The 18,862-nt window shown below is 60.0% G+C and overlaps 1 protein-coding gene and 1 long non-coding RNA gene across 3 annotated transcripts; one reads left to right on the forward strand and one right to left on the reverse strand.

Annotated features, from left to right (window-relative positions):
- Positions 1-160: 160 nt before the first annotated feature.
- On the reverse strand, positions 161-4,024 carry LOC125108854 (uncharacterized). Its single transcript, XR_007130024.1, has 3 exons — positions 3,759-4,024; positions 2,222-2,390; positions 161-1,562 (listed from the first exon to the last, which is right to left on the reverse strand). It is a non-coding gene; the product is annotated as an uncharacterized LOC125108854 (long non-coding RNA).
- Positions 3,155-17,933, forward strand: GAREM2 (GRB2 associated regulator of MAPK1 subtype 2). Of its 2 annotated transcripts, none has more exons than XM_047745208.1 (6): positions 3,155-3,372; positions 6,285-6,425; positions 11,923-12,053; positions 12,763-13,800; positions 14,923-15,092; positions 15,580-17,933. In XM_047745208.1, exons 1-6 carry the CDS (start codon positions 3,261-3,263, stop codon positions 16,592-16,594), a joined length of 2,607 nt encoding a protein of 868 aa, XP_047601164.1. In that variant the 5' UTR covers positions 3,155-3,260; the 3' UTR covers positions 16,595-17,933. The 2 variants fall into 2 exon arrangements, with proteins under 2 accessions (XP_047601164.1, XP_047601165.1); XM_047745209.1 differs by lacking the exon at positions 3,155-3,372 and adding an exon at positions 8,224-8,306 and having other exon boundaries at positions 6,323-6,425.
- The last annotated feature ends 929 nt before the right edge of the window (positions 17,934-18,862 follow it).

Raw genomic sequence — 18,862 nt, forward strand, 5'->3', positions numbered from 1 at the left:
TGATCCCAGCGTCCTGGGATCGAGTCCCACATCGGGCTCCTTGCTCGGCGGGGAGCCTGCTTCTCCCTCTGCCTCTGCCTGCCATTCTGTCTGCCTGTGCTCGCTCTCTCTCACTCTCTCTCTGACAAATAAATTAAAAAAAAATCTTAAAAAAAAATTAAGAAGAGGAGTAAGCAGGGGCACAGAACTACATGGAGGATTCATAAGAGTCTTACCTCTGCTTTTGTGTACATTTTGAATTTTCTAGAATAAAATGTTGGATACAGTATTTCCTAGAATTCTCAGAGGTGCTTATCTTGGTGTTCTCTGGCCCCCTGCAGTTCATGGACTCAGAGTAGACTCTGTCCTCTAGATGGGGTGGGGCGGGGTTGTTTCACACACAGTGCTGGCCACTTTCGCCATCTTTCTACTCCACTGACCACTCTGCCCCACTCATGGGCTGCTGGTCTAAACTCTGCCACTGCGCCAAAAGTGGGCTTCTGCCAGGGCTATGAGCCCCTCCCCGCCCCCTCCTCCACACCACTGACATCTCACGTGTCCTCCCCTCCACCCAGTAGGGAGTCACCTTCTACCTGCCGCCACCAGAGAGCAGCTGGGATCCCAGTGCCGCAGCCCTGGCCTCTCCGTCTCAGCCCATCCCACACTCTCCATTGGGGAGAGCTCAGACACGGCTTCATACAGCACCCAGGCCCCCTGGCTCTCTCACTTCCTGATCCAGCGGCTTTTTCTACCGGCCCATCTTCCCACCTCACCGTGCTTTCTGGCTCTCTGTCCCGCCAGCCATCTTCCAGAAACTTCTGCCTAAGCTCTAAGAAGTTCAGGCTCTAAGTGACACTGAATTCCTTCCCACGTGGCACCTGAGCCCCAAGCAAATCCAGGGACCGCTGTATCTGGGCACTTGTGTCCAGTCCCTGGAGGTTTGCCAAGCCCTAAAAAGCCCTGGAGAGGTTCTGGAACTCGACAACATTTAGGAAGTGGGTCCAGCCAGTTAGGTGGTTTTGCCTGATGTCTCACACCTGTGTGGTCCCTGACTCAGCCCCCACCCAGAGCTGTAGACGGGGCTTTTGGCGTCAGGGAGAGAAGACTGGAGGAGGAACCGAAGTCAGGTGGGGACAAACAGGGCTGGAGAGGGGGAAGGGCTCCATAGGACACATAACAGAAGCAGACTCGCCAGGACTTGGGGACCAGGTGGATTTAAGTAAGGGTTAAGGAGACTTCCAGGTTGGGGCACCAGGTGAAAGGTAATTTCCTTAGCCGGGGTAAAAGGTAAAAGAAGAGCAAATGCAGGTGTGATTGCGGAAACGGAAGGCCTGCGGGGGGGGTGGAGGCCCAGAGCTGGAAACAGGCCTGGAGCTGGGGTGAGTCGGGGGAGCTCCTGCTGAGCCAGAGAAACCTTGCTCAGAGGCGTCCTTCTGAGACAGGGTGACCATAGGGCCCAGTCCTGGTTTGCACCCGCTGTCCTAGAGTCTGGTTTATGTTTATTGCTCTGCGAAGCCCCTTCTACACTCTCAGAGTGTCCTCCTTTGGATCACAGCTGATGGGGTCACTCTACTCCGGAGAGCCTGCGGGGCAGGGAAAGACAAAGGGACTCAGGCTCCTTTCAGCCACTGGCTTCTTTCCACCTCCTCATCCTCCTGCCTCCCACCCTCCATGCCTGCCTTAGACACCTATATTTTCTCTTTGCTCTGCCTTCCTCTTGGCCACTGCCCAGGGAGAAAACTCATCCCCACCCCCACAGACCATCTGGGTTACCCCAAGTCACAACTGCAGGCGCTGAAGGAAGAGCAAGGCCAAGGGCCAGCTGCTCAGGTCCTTGGGTGGAAACGGGCTCAGCGGGCTAGTGGCGGGTCTGGTTATGGAATCAGGACTAGAGGGCCGGGCCTCCCAGTCACTTTCCTGCTTTGCTATCTTGGAGCCGGGCCCTTCTGCACTTGGAGTTGCCCCTGCTGTCCTCTGCAAAAGATGGAACAGGTGACCTGAAATCTCTGCACTGCGAAGTTGTTATCTTCCCTGGTGCCACCGCTCACGGGGTTCAGGTCACACGATGTGGGAGGTCAGTCCCCTGGAAGAGAGGGCTTGCATGCACGTGTGTGGGGCTCTCCCTGGCTTGGGAGGCTTAAGACTAGAGTCCGTGGAGCCCTTTAAGGACCCACCTAGGGGCTAAGGCCTGCTTCTCCGCGGCCCACAGACCCTCGGCAGGCGTGCACGGGTCCCTGCTCACCTGCAGGAGGCGCCGCAGACACACGGAGGGCCAAGGAGGTCCTCCCGCAGCGCCACCCCGCTGAAGACACCGCGGCTTCTGGGAAGGACTTCTTCCCACGAGGAGCTCCTGCGCGGGAGTCACGTGGGGTCGGAAGCAGGAGGCGCGGACAGCAAAAAAGGAAGAGCCCCTTAAGGGAATGGGAAAGAGGACCATGAGAGCGAGACCTGAAGCTCCGCTCCCCAGCTCGAACCTCGGTCGGCTCACGCGGAGAACCGGAGCGGGTGTGCGTGGCGTGCTGTGTGTGTGCCGGAGCCCCCCGGCCCACGGGACTCGGGAGAATCGGTTACAGGGCGCTGGGAGCTCGCAAGTGTCCCTTAGTGGGGGCTTAGGGGGCGAGTACCGGGGAAGGCGGTAGGTTTTGTCGTCAAACCGGGGTACAAGCCGAGCTGCCACTTGACCTCTCTGAGCCTCAGTCTGCTCATCAGTAAAATGGGGTTAACGAGGTGGCCTCGTCGTGTGAAGCTGGAGGTGATGGAGGCCAGGGAGGCCGAGAGCGCAGCTGCCCTATTCCGGGCAGAAGCTTCGGGAAGCCGAGCAGGACCGGGGCGGGGTAGGCGGCGGCGGCGGCACGAGGGGGCGAGGAGAGGCGCGGCTCCCGGAGAGGAAAGGGGGTCCAGACGCACTCGGTGTGATAGAGGAGGCTGCCCCCCGCCCCGGAGATGCCGCCGAGAGTTTTCCTGTTCGTTCTGGGCGTCCGCCTGGGTCCTCGGTCCTGAGCTGTCACCTGGACGCCCGGGGAGGGGGCCTGGCGCGCCCCCTCCGGGCGGAGAGGCGGGACTTGGCGGCGGGCGCGGGCCGGGGGGGTGGGGCGAGGGCCGGGGGGCGGGGGCAGGCGCCCCGCGGGGAGGCCGGCCACGTGACTCCCGCTGCCCGGGTCGGGCCGCCAGGCGGGGAGCGCCGCGGCGGCCCCAGGAGGTGGCGGCGGGCGCGCGAGCCCGGGCCGCGCGGGACTGGCCGTCGGGGGTCCCGGGACGGCGGCCCCGGGGGCTCCCATGCCATGGAGAAGCTGGCGGCCGGGCTGGCCGGCCTGCGCTGGAGCATGGGCGCCTTCCCGCTCGACCTCATCGTCAGCCGCTGCCGCCTGCCCACGCTCGCCTGCCTCGGGCCAGGTACCGGGGCGCTGGGAAGGGCGGCCGGGGGTCCGCGGGGACATCGGAGACTCTCCGGACAGGTGCGGGGGAGGGAACCGTGAGGATGTGGCCCCTGCCCTCCCGCTCTCGGCGCCGGTCCCGCGCAGCTCCCGGTGCTCCTTCCCTGGAGACCCGGAGCCCGAGAGCCGAGGGTCCGCCGCCTTCTGGGCCCCGCGCACGGGCACCGGGACAGAAAACCAGGACAGGCACTGAGGCCGGGCCGGGACAGAGTTTTCTGGGCCAGATAGAACCCGAAGCGTGGCGGAGGCCCCGTGCCCGCCCCGTCGGTGCATCCCTTTCGCTGCTGCTCTCAGACCCCCCGCCCGGGCCGCGCCCCCTCTGTCCCTTTGTCTCCCGTCTCTCACCTCTATCCTCCTGCATCCCTTGGGCCTCGGTCTCTGTCTTCCCACCGCCGCCGCCCCCAGCCCTGCTTGGCCCCTCTTGGGTCCCTTCTTGCACCTTCCTTTCGTGTCCTGGGGAGCTGTGTGCGGCCCCAGGCGGCAGGCCACCTCGGGGAGAGACCCGAATGATTGGCCCTCCCGCCGGGCGTGCCCCTGGGTCCCCGGCCCTCCCCCACGTCTTGCTCCACTTCCCAGAGGCCCGGGTGCTCCGCTGATGGGACTGTGCGTGGGGGCCCGAAAGGGGACTCCTGGAGGCTGCACGGAATGAGGGGACCGTTTGGAGGAAGGGGAGCTGCTCGGCTGGAGGAGGGGCGGGAGCCGGGGCTGGCAGCCAGGCCGGGGGTTTTGTGTGTGAGAAGAATAGGGGTTTGGCCCGCGTTGGCACACTCGCTTCCCTGAATGCTAATGGGGCCCGCGGCCACAGGCTCCTCTCCTCTCCATGGGGCCCGCAGCCCCTCCTCCGACCCACGGCCGCAAGGAGTAGGCACTGTGAGCAGTGCTCCGTGGCGGCGTCGGGGCTGGGGCCGTCGCCGTTGGACAGAGGTGCTCAGCAGCCCAAAGTCTTGTTCTCTGGGTGGTCAACGTGTGATCCCAAGACCCTCCGTGTCAGCATCAAGGCTGTATGTGTCTGCCTGTGAATGGGCTAAGCGGGCCCTCGGTTCTGCCTGGCCACTTCCCACACATCCTCTTTAGCACAACTCCCTCCTGGGGGTCTTTCTGAGCTCCCCAGTCTGGGCAGGCCTCTTTGGGACTCCCATGACCCCTCTGGCACCCTTGCCTTGAGTCCTGTACTCTGGTTGTCATAGTTTATTGTCCTAAGGCTGGGCTGCAGCCTCCTGGAAGGAAGACATCCTACCGAGTAAAGATTATGGATTTACCCAATGGATGAGTGAATGGTCTGGGTGTCTGTGACCGTGGTGGCTGTCGCTGTGGTCACCATGAGTGTGACTATGTGAACAAAAGTGTGTCTTGAAGTCTTAAAGGTCCTTGAATGCCTATGCATTTGGGAAAGTCCCCTTTGTGGGGCTGGGGGACTGAGTTGGGTCAGTGGGGTGACGAGCTCCTGTCACTGGCCCAAGTGGCTGCACTGGCTCAACTGTTGGGGACCATGACCCATGGCTGCTGGTGTGTGCCCTGTGTGGCTGTGGCCCGTGTCCCTGTGGAAGGGGGGTGGGGGCGGCTGGGGCATAGGAGAGCTTTCTCTGCCCCAGGAGGGGAGGGGTTGGGGAGGAAGGCTCAGACACCCACCAACACAATGGGAGTCAGGCCCTCCCCCAAGGACCTGAACACATCCTCCGTTTCCCCCCCCCCCCCCCCCCCCCCCCCCCCCCGCCCCGCCCATGTCCGGAGCCCTCTAGCATCAGGATCAACCACTTCCCATTTGGTTGGGTGGTAGCAGTTTAGTAAGTTGTGTCTGAGAAGGCTGGGAAGGAGGCATCCCCCTCCCCCTCTCTGCCCACCAGCTGCAGCCAGGAGACCGCTCCACGGGCCTCCTGGAAGCTGGGCCAGCCCCTCCGGCTCCCCTGGAAACCGTTGCTGGGATTGGAGCCTCCTGGGCCCAGGCCCCTCCCAACACCTCTGCCCCAGTGCAGCTCTCCCCAGAACTAGGTCCCCCCTCGAAGTATCACCCCCCAACCTCATCACTGTGTTCCAGAGCCTGGGAGGGTGAAGGGCTGACAAAGGGAGAGCCAAGAAACAGCTTCTCTGAGAGAGGCCAGCAGGTATCTGAGACGCTCCTCTCTCTCCTTTGAGGTCCCCTTAGTGTTGGAGGCTCCTGGGGCAGTGGGTGAAAAGGAGCTGCCCGTGGGAGAGGCAGGAATCCGTTCCTCTAAGCCCTGCTCTTCTGACTCGAGTGATGGTATGGCTCTGGGGGAGCCCTCAGCTGGGACCCACAGCAGACAGCCCTGTCTCAGCCCTGTCTGTGCTTCCAACAAGACCCTCCTCACCTGGCTTGGACACTGACTAGGGGGCTGAGAATCCTGCTGGTGGGCCCGTGGGCCAGCTCTAGTGTCTGCTGCTCCATAAGTCTCCACTCCGCCCCCAGCTAGTTTGCTGCTCCCCTCTGGGAGTGCCCAGACACTCTCCCTCAACGTCAAAGGTGGTCTGTTGTCTCAGTTCCTCACAGGTCTAAGTGCTCCTGGAGGGCAGGGCTGGCTCATCTGCTGGGAGGGGCTCCTCCCACTTCCCCCCTTGCCAGGGCCCCATGTGGAACTGGACCTGGGACAGCTGGTAAAGGACTCAGGGCTATGGCTGGGTTGGTTGCTTGGGGCCCTGTCAGGAGACGGAGCTGGGGGCCCTGGGAGACGGGGCATGACTCATAGCCCTGAGGCCACAGCTGGCAAACTGCCTGTCCCCTGAGCATTGACCTAGACAGGATCATGGGGAGCTGTCCCCAGTCAGGGTCGTCAGGAAGAAGTGTGTCTTCTTACTCTCTCTGCCTGTCCTGATGTTGGCTTTACCTTTCTTTCCTCTTTACCCCTTGTCTCCCAGGGGAGTATGCCGAGGGTGTCAGTGAGAGAGATATCCTGCTCATTCACTCCTGCCGCCAGTGGACAACCGTGACAGCCCATACTCTGGAGGAGGGCCACTACGTCATCGGGCCCAAGATTGACATCCCCCTGCAGTACCCAGGTGTGCCCAGCCAGGGACAGATGACCTAGAGCCACTGGGGGGTAGAGGCAGGAGAGTATGGGGGTGGGGCTTGGGAGAAGCTGTTGCTGATCCCCCTTTGCTTGGAGTCACAGGGCAGAGCGAGAGCCTGGCTGGAATGGGGCAGTTAGGGTCCAGTGGTTTTCATACTGTTCTGGGGAGTCCTGGTTTTCTTGTTGCAAACCTTTGAGTCACATTTTATTTGAAAATAGATTTTAAATGACTGATTAAAAAAATACCCACACTCTCAAATTGCTGTGAATCAAATCTTAACCCCAGTGAGTGATGTGGGGTGTGTACCGCGAGCCGCCTCATGAAGCCTCTTTTGTACAGACCCTCGGAGAGATTGTGGCCAGGATCTTCTCAGTAGCGTGTAACCGAAGTGCTTCAGAAACGAAGGGATGCCTGGGCTGATTATCTGCTGCCTCTGGCCACTGTAATCCTGATCTACCCAATTTTTGTGTTAAATTCATTGCTTTCATTGACTGACTTTATAAGTGTTAAAATTTTAGGCTTTTAATTAAGATTATGCTCATGAACTACTTTTGTCTTTTATATATATGATATTGATATCCTCCATCAGATTTTGTTTGAAAAAAGGATTCTGCTGGGAAAGGAAAGCATCGCCCTTGTATTTTACACACGATAAAACGGAGGGTTTAAGAGGGAAGTGACTTGCCCAGGGTCACCTGGCTAGCGGGCAGCAGAGTGTGGGCTAGAACCCAGGAAGATTTGCTCCTGGGCTGGTGCTTCCTTGCACCACCCTGGCAATGCAGGGTCATTGTCACCTGGGTGGGAAGGATGGGAATCTGGCCCCCTCCCAGTGAAGCCCCTGTGGGAGCCCACGATCTCACAGATCCTGTGTGTTAACCCCATGGCTGCCTTCTAGACACCGAGCTGAACATTTCCTCATGGTCACCCTGTGAGAAAGTCTTATTCCATTTTAAACTCACATGAGGCTCCAGGAGCTCCAGGAGCTTGCCCCCCACCCCCAGCCCTTCCTGGGTCTCCTCTGAACCAGGGAGATAGGACTAAGACAAAGGCTTCTGCTCTTTACAACAACCCTGAGAAGTTGGTAACCTTCAGAGCCCTCACATCCCATTTAAAAGATGAGAAAACTCTCTCAAGTGTCTTTCTGACCTGGGGTTCTGTCCTGAGCCCTTGAGAAGGCCTGCTTAGAAGCTAGAAACTTCCCAGGCTAGGGATCTATCTGCTGTTCGTCTAGGAAGAGGTCCCCAGTCGTCTTCTTGAGAGAAAAAACAAAAATTGGAAAAAGCCCTCACTATCAGAAGAGTGAATTTACTGTCCTATTTCATTTGTGTGATTAAAAATCTGGGAAACCAAGGCACAGCCTCCTAGGGAAGAGGCTTCTAGTGTGGGAGGCTTCTAGCCCTTCCCCTATGTCTTTTGGTGTTTCTGAGTGCATGTGGACGGTGTGGTCATGGGGTGACAGCTGGCCTGCAGGAGAGGCACAACTCCATCAGCATCTTTCCAGTGGGTGGCTCAGTGGGGGAGGGGAGGCCAGGCCCCTTAGGAGCAGGTGGAGTAATGAGGAAGCTGAGTGCACAGCCCAGTTCCTCCTAATGAATTAATAATGGGCTGGGCTGGGGCAGTGGCTGTGGACCTGGGAGGGGCAGGAGGGGTGGTGGCAGGGAGGGGAGGGCAGCCCAGCATGGGGGGAGTCAGGGGGAACCTGGCTGCTCTAAGGTAGCCCCCGCTTCGAAGCTGGGTGGCTCTGGTCAGCACTCTGGGAGCTAAGCCGTATGCTTCCATTTCACAGATGGGAAAACTGAAGCCTACAGAGATTAAATTGTTTGCCTAAGGTCACACAGCTGGTTGGTGCCAGGGATGGGATACAACCAGGTCTGTCCGCCCCCAAGTGTGTGCATTTACCCATCATTATTGAGGGAACGGCTGCCAGGCTCGGGTGCTGGGAGGAGGGGGAGACGAGCAGGGCTGCTTTGGGCTGGATGGGGCGCTGGGCAGCCGCATGCATGTGTTCTAGGAGGGGAGGGCAGGGAGCAAGGGCAGGCTTGCGGGGGTGGGGGGGGTAGAGGGGCAGGTCCCTGGGCCTGAGGGGCCTGCAGGGGGGCGGGGCGTCTCAGGCAGGGGAAGGCTGGAGAGTAGGCTGCAGGGGGAGTAAAGGCTTCCAGGGGCTAGCGCCTGAGTCCCGGGAGGGCTCCCTTCCTTCCTTCCTCCTGAAGTAATGACCGGTGCTGGGCCCAGGCTGCGGTGGAGGGTGGGGGGTGCTGGCTACCATGGTTACATCGATCCACCAGCCACATCCTCCCCGGGGCTGCAGCCCTGACTTGGCTCCAGCTCTCACCACAGCGGGCAGTGGGCATTTGGCCCCACATGGCTGCTTGGGGTGGGGAGGCTTGTGTGTGTGTGTGGGGGGGATGGAGTCCCAGTGAGGGAGGGGCAGCACTCCCCCAACTCCCACCACCTGACCCCTGACCTTCTTTGCCAGGCCGGTCCCCACGACACCCCTGCTGCCCTCAAGGGCTGTGGCACATCTTAGGAGAGCCTCAGAGTGGTTAGGGCAGGACTCCCTTCCCAGCTTTCTCCTGGGTACTCGCCCTTCTCTTTCTCCGCTCTCCCTTCTTTCCTGCTTCTAGATGCTCACGGACTCTGTGCTTGGCCCTCTGTGCTTCCTACCCAGCCCTGGGGAGGTCTGGGATTCCGGCTGGGTTTTGGGGAATCCAGGATCCCCCACACTGTATACAGAATGGTGTTTGTGTTCGTGCCAGGAGTACAGCTGTGGGCATTTTTCTGCGAAGAGGGTTCCCAGGGGGTTAAGATCTCTGCTCTTCCTCTTTGAGCCGTCTTCCCTCCTCCCGTGGGCTGGTGACCTTCAGTCTGTACTTCTGACCGGGAGTCCTCAAGCCCTGCCCCGGAATGCTCACCGCACCCCCCAACACCCCTGGAGGGCCTCCCTTGGTCCCAGGACTGGCTCCGCCCCACAACATGTCACTTCTGGGTTCCGGGTTTCAGGTAGCAGCTCTGCCAGCTCCATTTTTTTTTTCTTTTTCTTTCTTGTAGTTTCAAGTTGTGACTTAAATTTCAGTTTACATACAGTATAATACTCATTTCAGGCGTAGTATTTAGGGATTCATCACTTACATACAACCCCTGGTGCTCAGGACAAGTGTCCTCCTTCATCCCCGTCACCTGTCTGACCCATTCCCTGCCCACCTCCCTCCAGCAACCCTCCGTTTGTTGTCTGGCATGAAGCATCTGTTTTGCCAGCTCCGTTTGTGCTGCGGCTGGTGGCCCGAGTCCTTTCCTCCCCTGCCTCCTCCTCATCCGCCACCAGTCTTCCTTCTGCAGACCTCGATGCAGTCTGCTCGATTTCGCTCTTCCCCCAGCTGCTGTCCCGGCCCCCCTGCAGCACGGACACTGGCTGGTTTACGTGACCGGCTGCCCCACTTTATTTACAGAGCTCAACTTGGATCTTGGCATTTCCTTGCTCAAAACACTATAATTACTTTCATTTATTTTTCTTCCTTCCTTTTCTTTCTTTCCTTCTTTTTGTTCCTTCCTTTCCTTCCTTCCTTCCCTTCCTTCCTTTCGGAGGCTCAGATGACCCTTTATCGAAATACTTTCCTTTCTGGTTCTTAGTGGGGTATTCTCCTGCACCCCTGTTGTTGCCATCTATGATGTCACAAAGGTGGCAACCATCAACATTGCCACCTACAGACTGGGCAGATCCCAGGATCTCTTAAATGGTTCCAGAGAGTTCTCTGGCTAAAGACGTGTGCCACTTCTGTGAGGCAGTGTTGACAACTCCTCAAAAGTGATGTTTCCACTGTGATTCTGGTCATTCTGCTTCTGTCTCTTCACGGTTCATTGAGGACTTTGATGATCAGAGCAGAGGCACGAGTTCAATCTGGGCCTTTCTGTCCTGAATGGTCAGTGTCACTGTCTTCCTCACCACTGGCCTGGGCAAAGTCCTCACTCACCTTGTTTGGAGACAGAACCAGGGGCCCATCTTGGGGGCCCAGCGCACGTGGCCCCAACTTCCCCACTGGTGCTCTTCAGATATAAAACTTTGATCTCATTGGGGTTGAACTTAGGCGAAAAGCCAAAAAGCCAAGAGCTCATTTTTTCCTGAGTGGAATCCTTCCGCCTTAATCTGGCATTCAGAGCTCTTCATCACGTGGGTTCTACGTCCCCTGCTGTCTTCCCCTTAAGTCCAGGCCACAGGGACTCCCCGCATCGGGCAGCAGTCTGCCCTTGCGACTTGGTCTGGTTCATGCCAGTCCTTCTGTGTGCATGGTCTGTTCCATTAAACTCTTCTCATTCCCACGCTCCCCTCGGGCTGCCAGGCAGGTTGCCTCTAATAAGTCCGTGGTCCTCTGGCTCTCTAGTTCCAGGTCCCCGCTCGCCAGCCCTGGGTGCTCACCGTCATGCCCACTCTGTCAGAGTCCCTAGGTTTGCACCCTCTGTCGGGTCTAGCCCAACGTCTGGCACACAGAGGGTGCTCCATAGCTGTTGGTAGAACAAATACGTGCTTGGGCCATGATGGTGGCAACCCCCAGGAAGACTGTGGAAGCTAAAGAGCCACCTCGTCTCCCCTTGGCCTATTGTCCCCTCACCTGAGATCCCCCTCTGTCTGTGGAAGGTCTGAGAAGGTCATCTGTCCGCATGTCCGGGAGTTTCACAGCCTGTCTTTGTGCTCAAGTAGGTGGGCACATAACACGTGCGTGGCCAGTGAGGTGTGACCGTTTACACAAGGCTGTCAGCTTCATGGATTAGCCTCCTCCTTTGAAAGTCCGTGTCTACTGGGGGCCTCCGCCGAGCCAGCCAAAGCCGCCCTGGACTTCAGGCTTGGATTTTGGATTTTGCTGGGCTCAGTTCAGAGGCCTCTGGGACAGTGCGGCTGGATGTTGGACCAGGGCAGGATCTGGGAACAGAGCTGGGGCCTGAGCAGTGATTCTGGGGCCTCCAAGGCCTACGGCTGAGCCCCTGGTCTGCCCAATGCAGCGGTGTGCATGCATTGGCCACCCAAGGTACTGCATACCAGATTGAGACAGGGCCCCAAATTTCCTGCTCCAGCACCCTCAGATGAGGGCTTAGAGAAGGGAAGGGACTCGTGTAGGGTCAGAGCAAGTCAGAGTGGAGCTGGGACAAAGCCAGAAGCCAGTGTCTCCAGTGCCACAGTGATGCTGGGCTAGAGGTCAGCTCTGTGTGCAAGTGCTCTGCTGCCTCTCTGCATTTGGATTTCTCTGGGCAGGCAGCCGCTAACCTCCTCATCCACCCGCAAGCCCTCCCTGGGGTGCTAGATGCTAAGTCTGTGCTCGCGTTCGCCCTTGAGCCAGCCGACCAGCATCTCCCGCCTCCTGCTAGTGCAAAGCTGCCTTCTTGCCTGCTGGAGTTCCAGTGGGACTGGCTGAGATGAGTGTGGCAGGAAGGGACTAGCAGGCAGGCCTGCCCTAGCAGGCAGGCCTGCCCTAGCAGCCTGTGTTCTCCTTTGCAGGAAAGTTCAAGCTCCTGGAGCAGGCCCGGGATGTGCGGGAGCCAGTGAGGTACTTCAGCAGCGTGGAGGAGGTGGCCAGCGTCTTCCCTGACCGCATCTTTGTGATGGAAGCCATTACCTTCAGTGTCAAGGTCAGTCCTTGCCACACCAGGCAGGGTGCCCCGACGCTGGTTGGAGGGTTGCCCTTAGGCAGAAGGTGTCAGTGTGGCTTCTGGCAGCTCCTTGACAGCATTTGGCCTGATAGGACCGTATCAGGAGAGCTAGGTGAATGACCCTGGCCTGCAGAACTTTCTGGAAAGGGGGTGAGGCAGGAGTAAGTGTGTGTGAAGCATCATGCCCTGACTTGGAGGCCTTCAGGGCAGCCTGTCCTAGCATCCACTGGTGTAGGGGTAGTGGTTGTTGGGGGGGATGAGGGGGACACAGTACTGACAGTCCCCCGCTTGTGTACAGATCACCCTTTACTGTTTACCAACCCTTATCCGTCAACTCATTTCTCTTCACAGTAGCCTTGTTGAGTGAGTGGATGGAGCATTATTACTGCCCAAATTGTAAAGATAACGATAATACAAGTTCTCAGTTATTGGATATTTTCCCAGTATGTCACTTTACATACAGCAGACCTTTCAAGTGAGAGCTACTACGGGAGGCAGTGAAGGCCCCAGAGGTAGCTTATTCAAGGCTGCACAGCTGCTCTGGGGCTTCTCCAGGAGGGAAGGCGCATCCCTGACCCCCCAGTCCAGTGGTCTTGATCAGGTTTCAGCCCGGAGAATGCTCGCTCCGCAAAGGGCGGCTTTCCCTGGGGCTCTGGCTAAGGCCTCCCCGCGTCTCTGGGCTCCGCAGGTGGTGTCGGGCGAATTCAGCGAGGACAGCGAGGTGTACAACTTCACGCTGCACGCGGGCGACGAGCTCACCCTCATGGGCCAGGCGGAGATCCTGTGCGCCAAGACCACCAAGGAGCGCTCGCGCTTCACCACGCTGCTGCGCAAGCTGGGCCGGGCCGGGGCGCTGGCCGGGGTGGGCGGTGGCGGCGGTGGCCCCGGGGGTGCGGGGGCCACGGGCGGCAGCACCAGGGCCATCAAGGGCAAGATGCCCTGCCTCATCTGCATGAACCACCGCACCAACGAGAGCCTGAGCCTGCCCTTCCAGTGCCAGGGCCGCTTCAGCACGCGCAGCCCGCTCGAGCTGCAGATGCAGGAGGGAGAGCACACCGTGCGCGCCATCATCGAGCGCGTGCGGCTCCCGGTGAACGTGCTGGTGCCCAGCCGGCCGCCGCGCAACCCCTACGACCTGCACCCGGTGCGGGAGGGCCACTGCTACAAGCTGGTCAGCATCATCTCCAAGACCGTGGTGCTGGGGCTGGCGCTGCGCCGCGAGGGCCCGGCGCCGCTGCACTTCCTGCTGCTCACCGACACGCCGCGCTTCGCGCTGCCGCAGGGCCTGCTGGCCGGGGACCCGCGCGTGGAGCGCCTGGTGCGCGACAGCGCCTCCTACTGCCGCGAGCGCTTTGACCCCGACGAGTACTCCACGGCCGTGCGCGAGGCCCCGGCCGAACTCACTGACGACTGCGCCAGCCCGCGCCGCGCGCGCCTCTGCCTGCCCGCGCCCCCGCGCGCCCCACCCCTTGCGCGCGCCCCCGGCCCGCCCGGCGACGGCGACCAGGAGTACGTGAGCCCGGACTGGGCTGGCGCCCCGGATCCCACCGCTCCGCTCGCGGAGATCCCCTACGAGGAGTTGTGGACGCACCAGGCTGCCGAAGGCCTCTCTGAGGGCCGGGTGCGACCCGCCCCGGGGCCCGACCTTATCTCCTTCGCGGCCCCGGGGCCATCCCGCCTGGAGCCTGAGGCACCGCCGCCTCCCGTCCCCCCCAAGTCCGAGGCGGTGAGTGGCCGCGATGTAGGCGGGAAGGGTGGGAGGCAAGGAGCCGAGCTGGGGGCTCGCTCTCCTCGGGGACGGAGGTGGCCAGCCAGAGGCAAGTTCTCCTGAGCCCCAGGCTCCAGCCCCTGGAGTGTGTGACGGGATGGGGGGTGGGCAGAAGGGGAGAAGAACAAGGGGAAAGACATAGGAGCATATTTGTAGTAAAGGATGCTAGAGACTGTGGCACTGGAAATTCTGGAGACAAAGATGCTAGTAGGTCTCTAGCTTGAAAGAATTTGGGATGGGCCCTGAAGGTCCCACAGAACAGGAATCCTTTAAGTTGTCCAGTGAAAAGACTGGTCCCATGATGGAATAAATTTAGAAATATGTAGTGATGATTCCTAGCTCACCCCCTCCTCACTTTGGAGCCACAGAACTTTGGTTTATTAAAGGCTCTGAGAAGTCCTGCACCAAGGAACCCTGTTTATGCCTAATGCAGAACTTCCCAACCATACTTGTCCACAGAAATGGACTATAGCTATTAACAGCCCTGAGAGTCCACTTTGAGTATTTGACCTATAAAAAAGGGGTACAGATGGCAGATACTTGTCTTTCCCTTTCTTCTCCCTGTCAATAACACTTTCCTTTCCTTTTTTTTTTTTTTTAAGATTTTATTTATTTACTTGATAGACATCACAAGTAGGCAGAGAGACAGGCAGAGAGAGAGGGGGAAGCAGGCTCCCCACCAAGCAGAGATCCCGAAGCGGGGCTCAATCCCAGGACCCTGGGATCATGACCCGAGCCGAAGGCAGAGGCTTCAACCCGCTGAGCCACCCAGGCACCCCCCACTTTCCTTTTCCTTAAGGGACTAGGTTGACTAACCTGTTTTGATCTACTTCTGTATTCTCTTACACTCACGATGGATTTCCAAGGCCGTGGGAGATGGTGTATGTGGGCTCTCTCAGAGTGACACAGGCTGGAGAGGCTACCAGGGGTGGGGTGGGTGAGTAGTTGGAGGTAAGGTAAAGGCAGTCTCGTGGCAGTGTCAGGCCCAGACACCCTTCTCGCCCAGCTGCTTGGGAAAGGGAGGATTAGGAGAGTCCACTGCTTGGGACAGGGCGTGGAGTCATGGCCTTCTGCTTGCAGGTGAAGGAGGAGTGCCGCCTGCTCAATGCCCCCCCTGTGCCTCCCCGGGGCGGCAATGGTAGCGGCCGGCTCTCGGGCAGCCCCCCGGTGCCCCCGAGGTTCCCCAAGCTGCAGCCTGTCCACTCACCTAGCTCCAGCCTCTCCTACTACTCATCTGGCCTCCAGGATGGGTGAGCCCCTGCCTTCTCTTGGTGCTGGGTCCTCCTGAGGGGGACTGAGGAGGGGAAGGGCCGGGAGAGGGGAGCCAGAGCCAAGGGAGGAAGAGTTCAGGCCTGCCACTCAGAGCAGATGGGCCGCTGCTTTGCTTTCCACCTTCCTGCTTCAGCTTGTTCCTGACGAGTGGATGGGAACCCTGCTCAGGTTCCCTCCAGCCCGGGATCGGCCACAGGGACTGCTCCTTGTTCTATTAAAGTGTTTATGTAATTCAGTTTAGTCTAATTTTTCCTGGAGTGGGAGAGGCTGGAAGACAGACACGGGCAGTCCCGGGGTGGGGTGGGGGGGTCTTGGGCCTTGGGGGCTGGGGCGCGAGCAGGCATTCCTGAGATCCGAGTGGCAGTCTCTGGCCCGGCAGAGTGGTGTGCTGTGTCCTAGGAGCCTGTGGCGTTTCCCTCTTGCACTGGCTTACCTTTCCGCGTGTGTCTCACTCTCTGCCCACAGGACAGGTTCCCGCAGCGGCAGCGGCTCTCCGTCCCCGGACGCCTACTCCCTTTATTGCTACCCGTGCACCTGGGGAGACTGCAAGGCGGGCGACTCGTCCAGCCGCCCACCCCCGGGACCCCCGCCCTCAACCACGCAGCCCAGCCAGGCCGCCCGGGCCCTTGCAGAGCCTCTGAGCAGTCGAGCCACCTCCCTCCTGGGGGCTGACCCCCCCATTCAGGCGTACCACAGCTGTCCGCCTCTGCTCAAGCCCTCTCATCCCCAGAAACGCTTTGCTCCATTCGGAGCTCTCAACCCCTTTTCGGGGCCTGTCTACTCCTCAGGCCCTTCAGCGGCCTCCTCTTCTGGGCCCACCACCAACTCGGGTCCCCTGGCTACCTCCAGCCCTGCCTTTTCTCCAGGCCCAGGATCCCCAGGCCAGGCCTATTCAGCTGCTCCTCCCTCGTGCCCCACCTCTTCGTCCTCTTCCTCTGAGTGGCAGGAGCCAGCCCAGGAGTCCTTTGATCCCTTTGAGCTGCACCAGGGCAGTTCCCCAGAGCCCGAGCTGTTGCGCTGTCAGGAGCCCAGAGCGGTGGGGGCTCCCTGTCTTTTGCCACTTGGACCCCCCAAGACCTTTGAACCGGAAGGCTTGGTGCTGCGGCAGGTCCCCACCCCGCTGTCACCGGTGGGCCTGCAGGGGCCTGAGGCAGGCGGAGCACGGCTCCTTCTGCCCCAAGGGCGCCTGGAAGGGCCTCCTGCCAGTCCCCGGGAGGGGGCTGCAAGCTGGGGAGGCCGGGATGCCTCCCCCTGGCAGCCCCCTGCTGACCTGTCTGCGCTCTCCCTGGAAGAAGTCTCTCGAAGTCTGCGTTTCATCGGTCTCTCGGAGGATGTGGTGAGCTTCTTTGCCCGAGAACGCATTGATGGCAGCATCTTTGTGCAGCTCAGCGAGGACATCCTGGCCGATGACTTCCATCTCACGAAGCTGCAGGTCAAGAAGATCATGCAGTTCATCAAAGGCTGGCGGCCCAAGATCTGAGCATCCCAGCTCGCGGCTGCACAGCTGGGGACGCTGGTGTGGAGGCCATGGGGGTTAGCCACGGGTCCGCGGGGGGGAACAGTGGGCCCAGAGCAGGTCCTCCTGCAAGGAGATCCGTGCCAAGACTAAGGCAGCCAGGCGGCCCCTCTGAGGGAATCCAGGGGAGACACACTTGGAAATGGGGGCATCTGGCCTTTGTGCTGAGAGGCACCGGTGTGCAGCTGGGCCCAGGGATACATTGCTGAGATTCTCACGGTGGCAGGATGGGGTGTCCGAAGCTGGCCGGCATGGTGACCTGACATCCTCCCCCGCCCTTGTGGAGAGTGTCAGACATCTTGCACTTCTCAAGCTTGTAGGTTCAGGTTAGAGACAAGGGCAGACGGGCCATCATTTAAGCACAAATTCCCCAAGTGCCCCCCTCCCCCACCGTGCTCTGTGGGCTTTTGGCCTTGGTCGCCCCAGAGTCTGGGGGCCCTTCCTTTCCCCTTGTATGAACTCGGGCCCTGGCCCCGAGCACAGGTGTGTCAAGCCTGTGCCACTGTGCCTCAAGGCTCTGGCTCAGGGCGCCGGTTGGCGGGGAGGACTCCGGAAGAGCACAGCTCTGCCGCTGACCCACTCACCTAGCTGGGGAGGCCGATGTTCCAGACTTCTCTAGCGCCCCCGCTGCTGCCTTCCGTCCTGTGAGTTCTCACTCCCTGGAGAAGCGGGTAGGTTGAGGTCAGCGGCTCCTGGATTGAAGCGGCAAGTGGCCTCCAAGCACTCCCACTTCTGCCCAGCTCCTGCCCCCTTCGCTGGACTCCTGCAAACATCTGGTGTCCTTCTCTGGTCTGTCACTGGCACAGGTGGGATGGTTGGGAAAGAGAAAGCACCGTGGTTTGGGAAAACCGGCTTTCTCCCTGCTCCTGGAGCCCAGGCCTCCTGCGCTTGTGCCTATGCCTGTCAGGTCTCTGGGGCCTGGATCCGGGCATGGCAATCTGCTGGCACCGGGAGCAGGCTGGCCGCTGTGTCCAACCATCCGGCCCCCCCACCCCCCACTCTCTTGGTCCCCCTCCCACACACCCTCGGGGCTGCACTAACTCTCCTCACGCCACTAGCGGCCGGCCCCAGCCGACCAGCCTTCTCTTCTGCCTTACCTAGCCTACCTACCTAGATATTTATTTGCTCCATTTTCCTCTGAAGTATAGTGAGGCCACGCTGGTGCTCGCGCCCCCAGCAGTCGCCTCCGCTCCGGGCCAAGGGGAGTCCGGAAGTAGAGCACACACGCTGTTGCTGAAGCATCGGGCTTCCCTGCCGATCACTCTGTGAATCCTCAAGGACTCTTGAAATAAATGCTAGAGCACAGAACGGGAGTCGGGGGACAACTCTGGGTGTCGACCCTCTTCCTCTGGAGGGCCCAGGGGACCGGCAGGTACAAGGCATGGGCCTCCAGGCAGGGGAGGACTTTGGAGTGGGGTGTGCACATGGCCCACTCCTGGGTTCCCTTCCGAAAGCCCCTCCTCAGCCCCTCCCCTACAAGAACCTTCCATCTCCCACCAGCGTTTCAACGGAATTCCTAGTGCTGCTGAGTGGAAAGCTCCCTGTCCTCAGCCCGGGCCCAAGTTTAAGTTCCTGCACTGACCAAATGCCCACCCGACGCCCTCCCAGAGCCCCCATTTATAATCCCGTTAATGGCTCTGCGGAGAGCATCCGTTCCCTATTTCCTACTGGTCATCTGAAAATCCCAGCACACAGGTGACTCGGGTTTTGGGTCTGGCTTCGCAGCACCCGTGAGTGGTCCGTGGAATCGGCGCGAGGCTCTCTGTCCAAGGGTCCCAGCAAAGCTGGTGCCAGGGGTCGGTGAGGCGCCGGCACGTGGAGCAGAGGCAGGAGCAGTGGGTCACGGCGTGCTGGGACTTCGGTTCTGCACATGTGCAGCGTGGGCCCCTCCACCGGACTGGGTAGGAGCCCCAAGGCTGCTTCCATACAGTGGGGGCTGCTGCCGCCGGCACAGGAACAGAGGGACTTCCCGGCCCAGAGGGCACCGGGAGGGCGGAGCGCCGGTGGGTTGGCTCAGCACTCCTTGAACAGCTCACCATGTGGTCTCTGGTGATCCATTCATCCCTCCGTGCTCCAGGCCAGCCAAGACGAGCAGGATCTACTGGCCGGGAAAATAGTCCCTCCTCTGCTTCACTCCAGTGTTAACATCCCGAGAGCACATGAGTTCCACTGTGAAAAGCACTGGGTGCCATGGTGCTACGAGGCATTACAGTTTGGGGAAGGAGGTCTCTT

Source organism: Lutra lutra, chromosome 9, assembly GCF_902655055.1.
Source record: "Lutra lutra chromosome 9, mLutLut1.2, whole genome shotgun sequence".
Taxonomy (NCBI): Eukaryota; Metazoa; Chordata; class Mammalia; order Carnivora; family Mustelidae; genus Lutra; species Lutra lutra.

What these genes read in the sequence shown, in the direction of transcription:
- GAREM2 (XM_047745208.1), top strand. Translation starts at nt 3,261, where the DNA reads ATGGAGAAGCTGGCGGCCGGGCTGGCCGGCCTGCGCTGGAGCATGGGC. An exon ending in GCTCGCCTGCCTCGGGCCAG is followed by an intron (nt 3,373 to 6,284) that starts GTACCGGGGCGC and finishes CTTGTCTCCCAG; the next exon opens with GGGAGTATGCCGAGGGTGTC. An exon ending in CCATTACCTTCAGTGTCAAG is followed by an intron (nt 12,054 to 12,762) that starts GTCAGTCCTTGC and finishes TGGGCTCCGCAG; the next exon opens with GTGGTGTCGGGCGAATTCAG.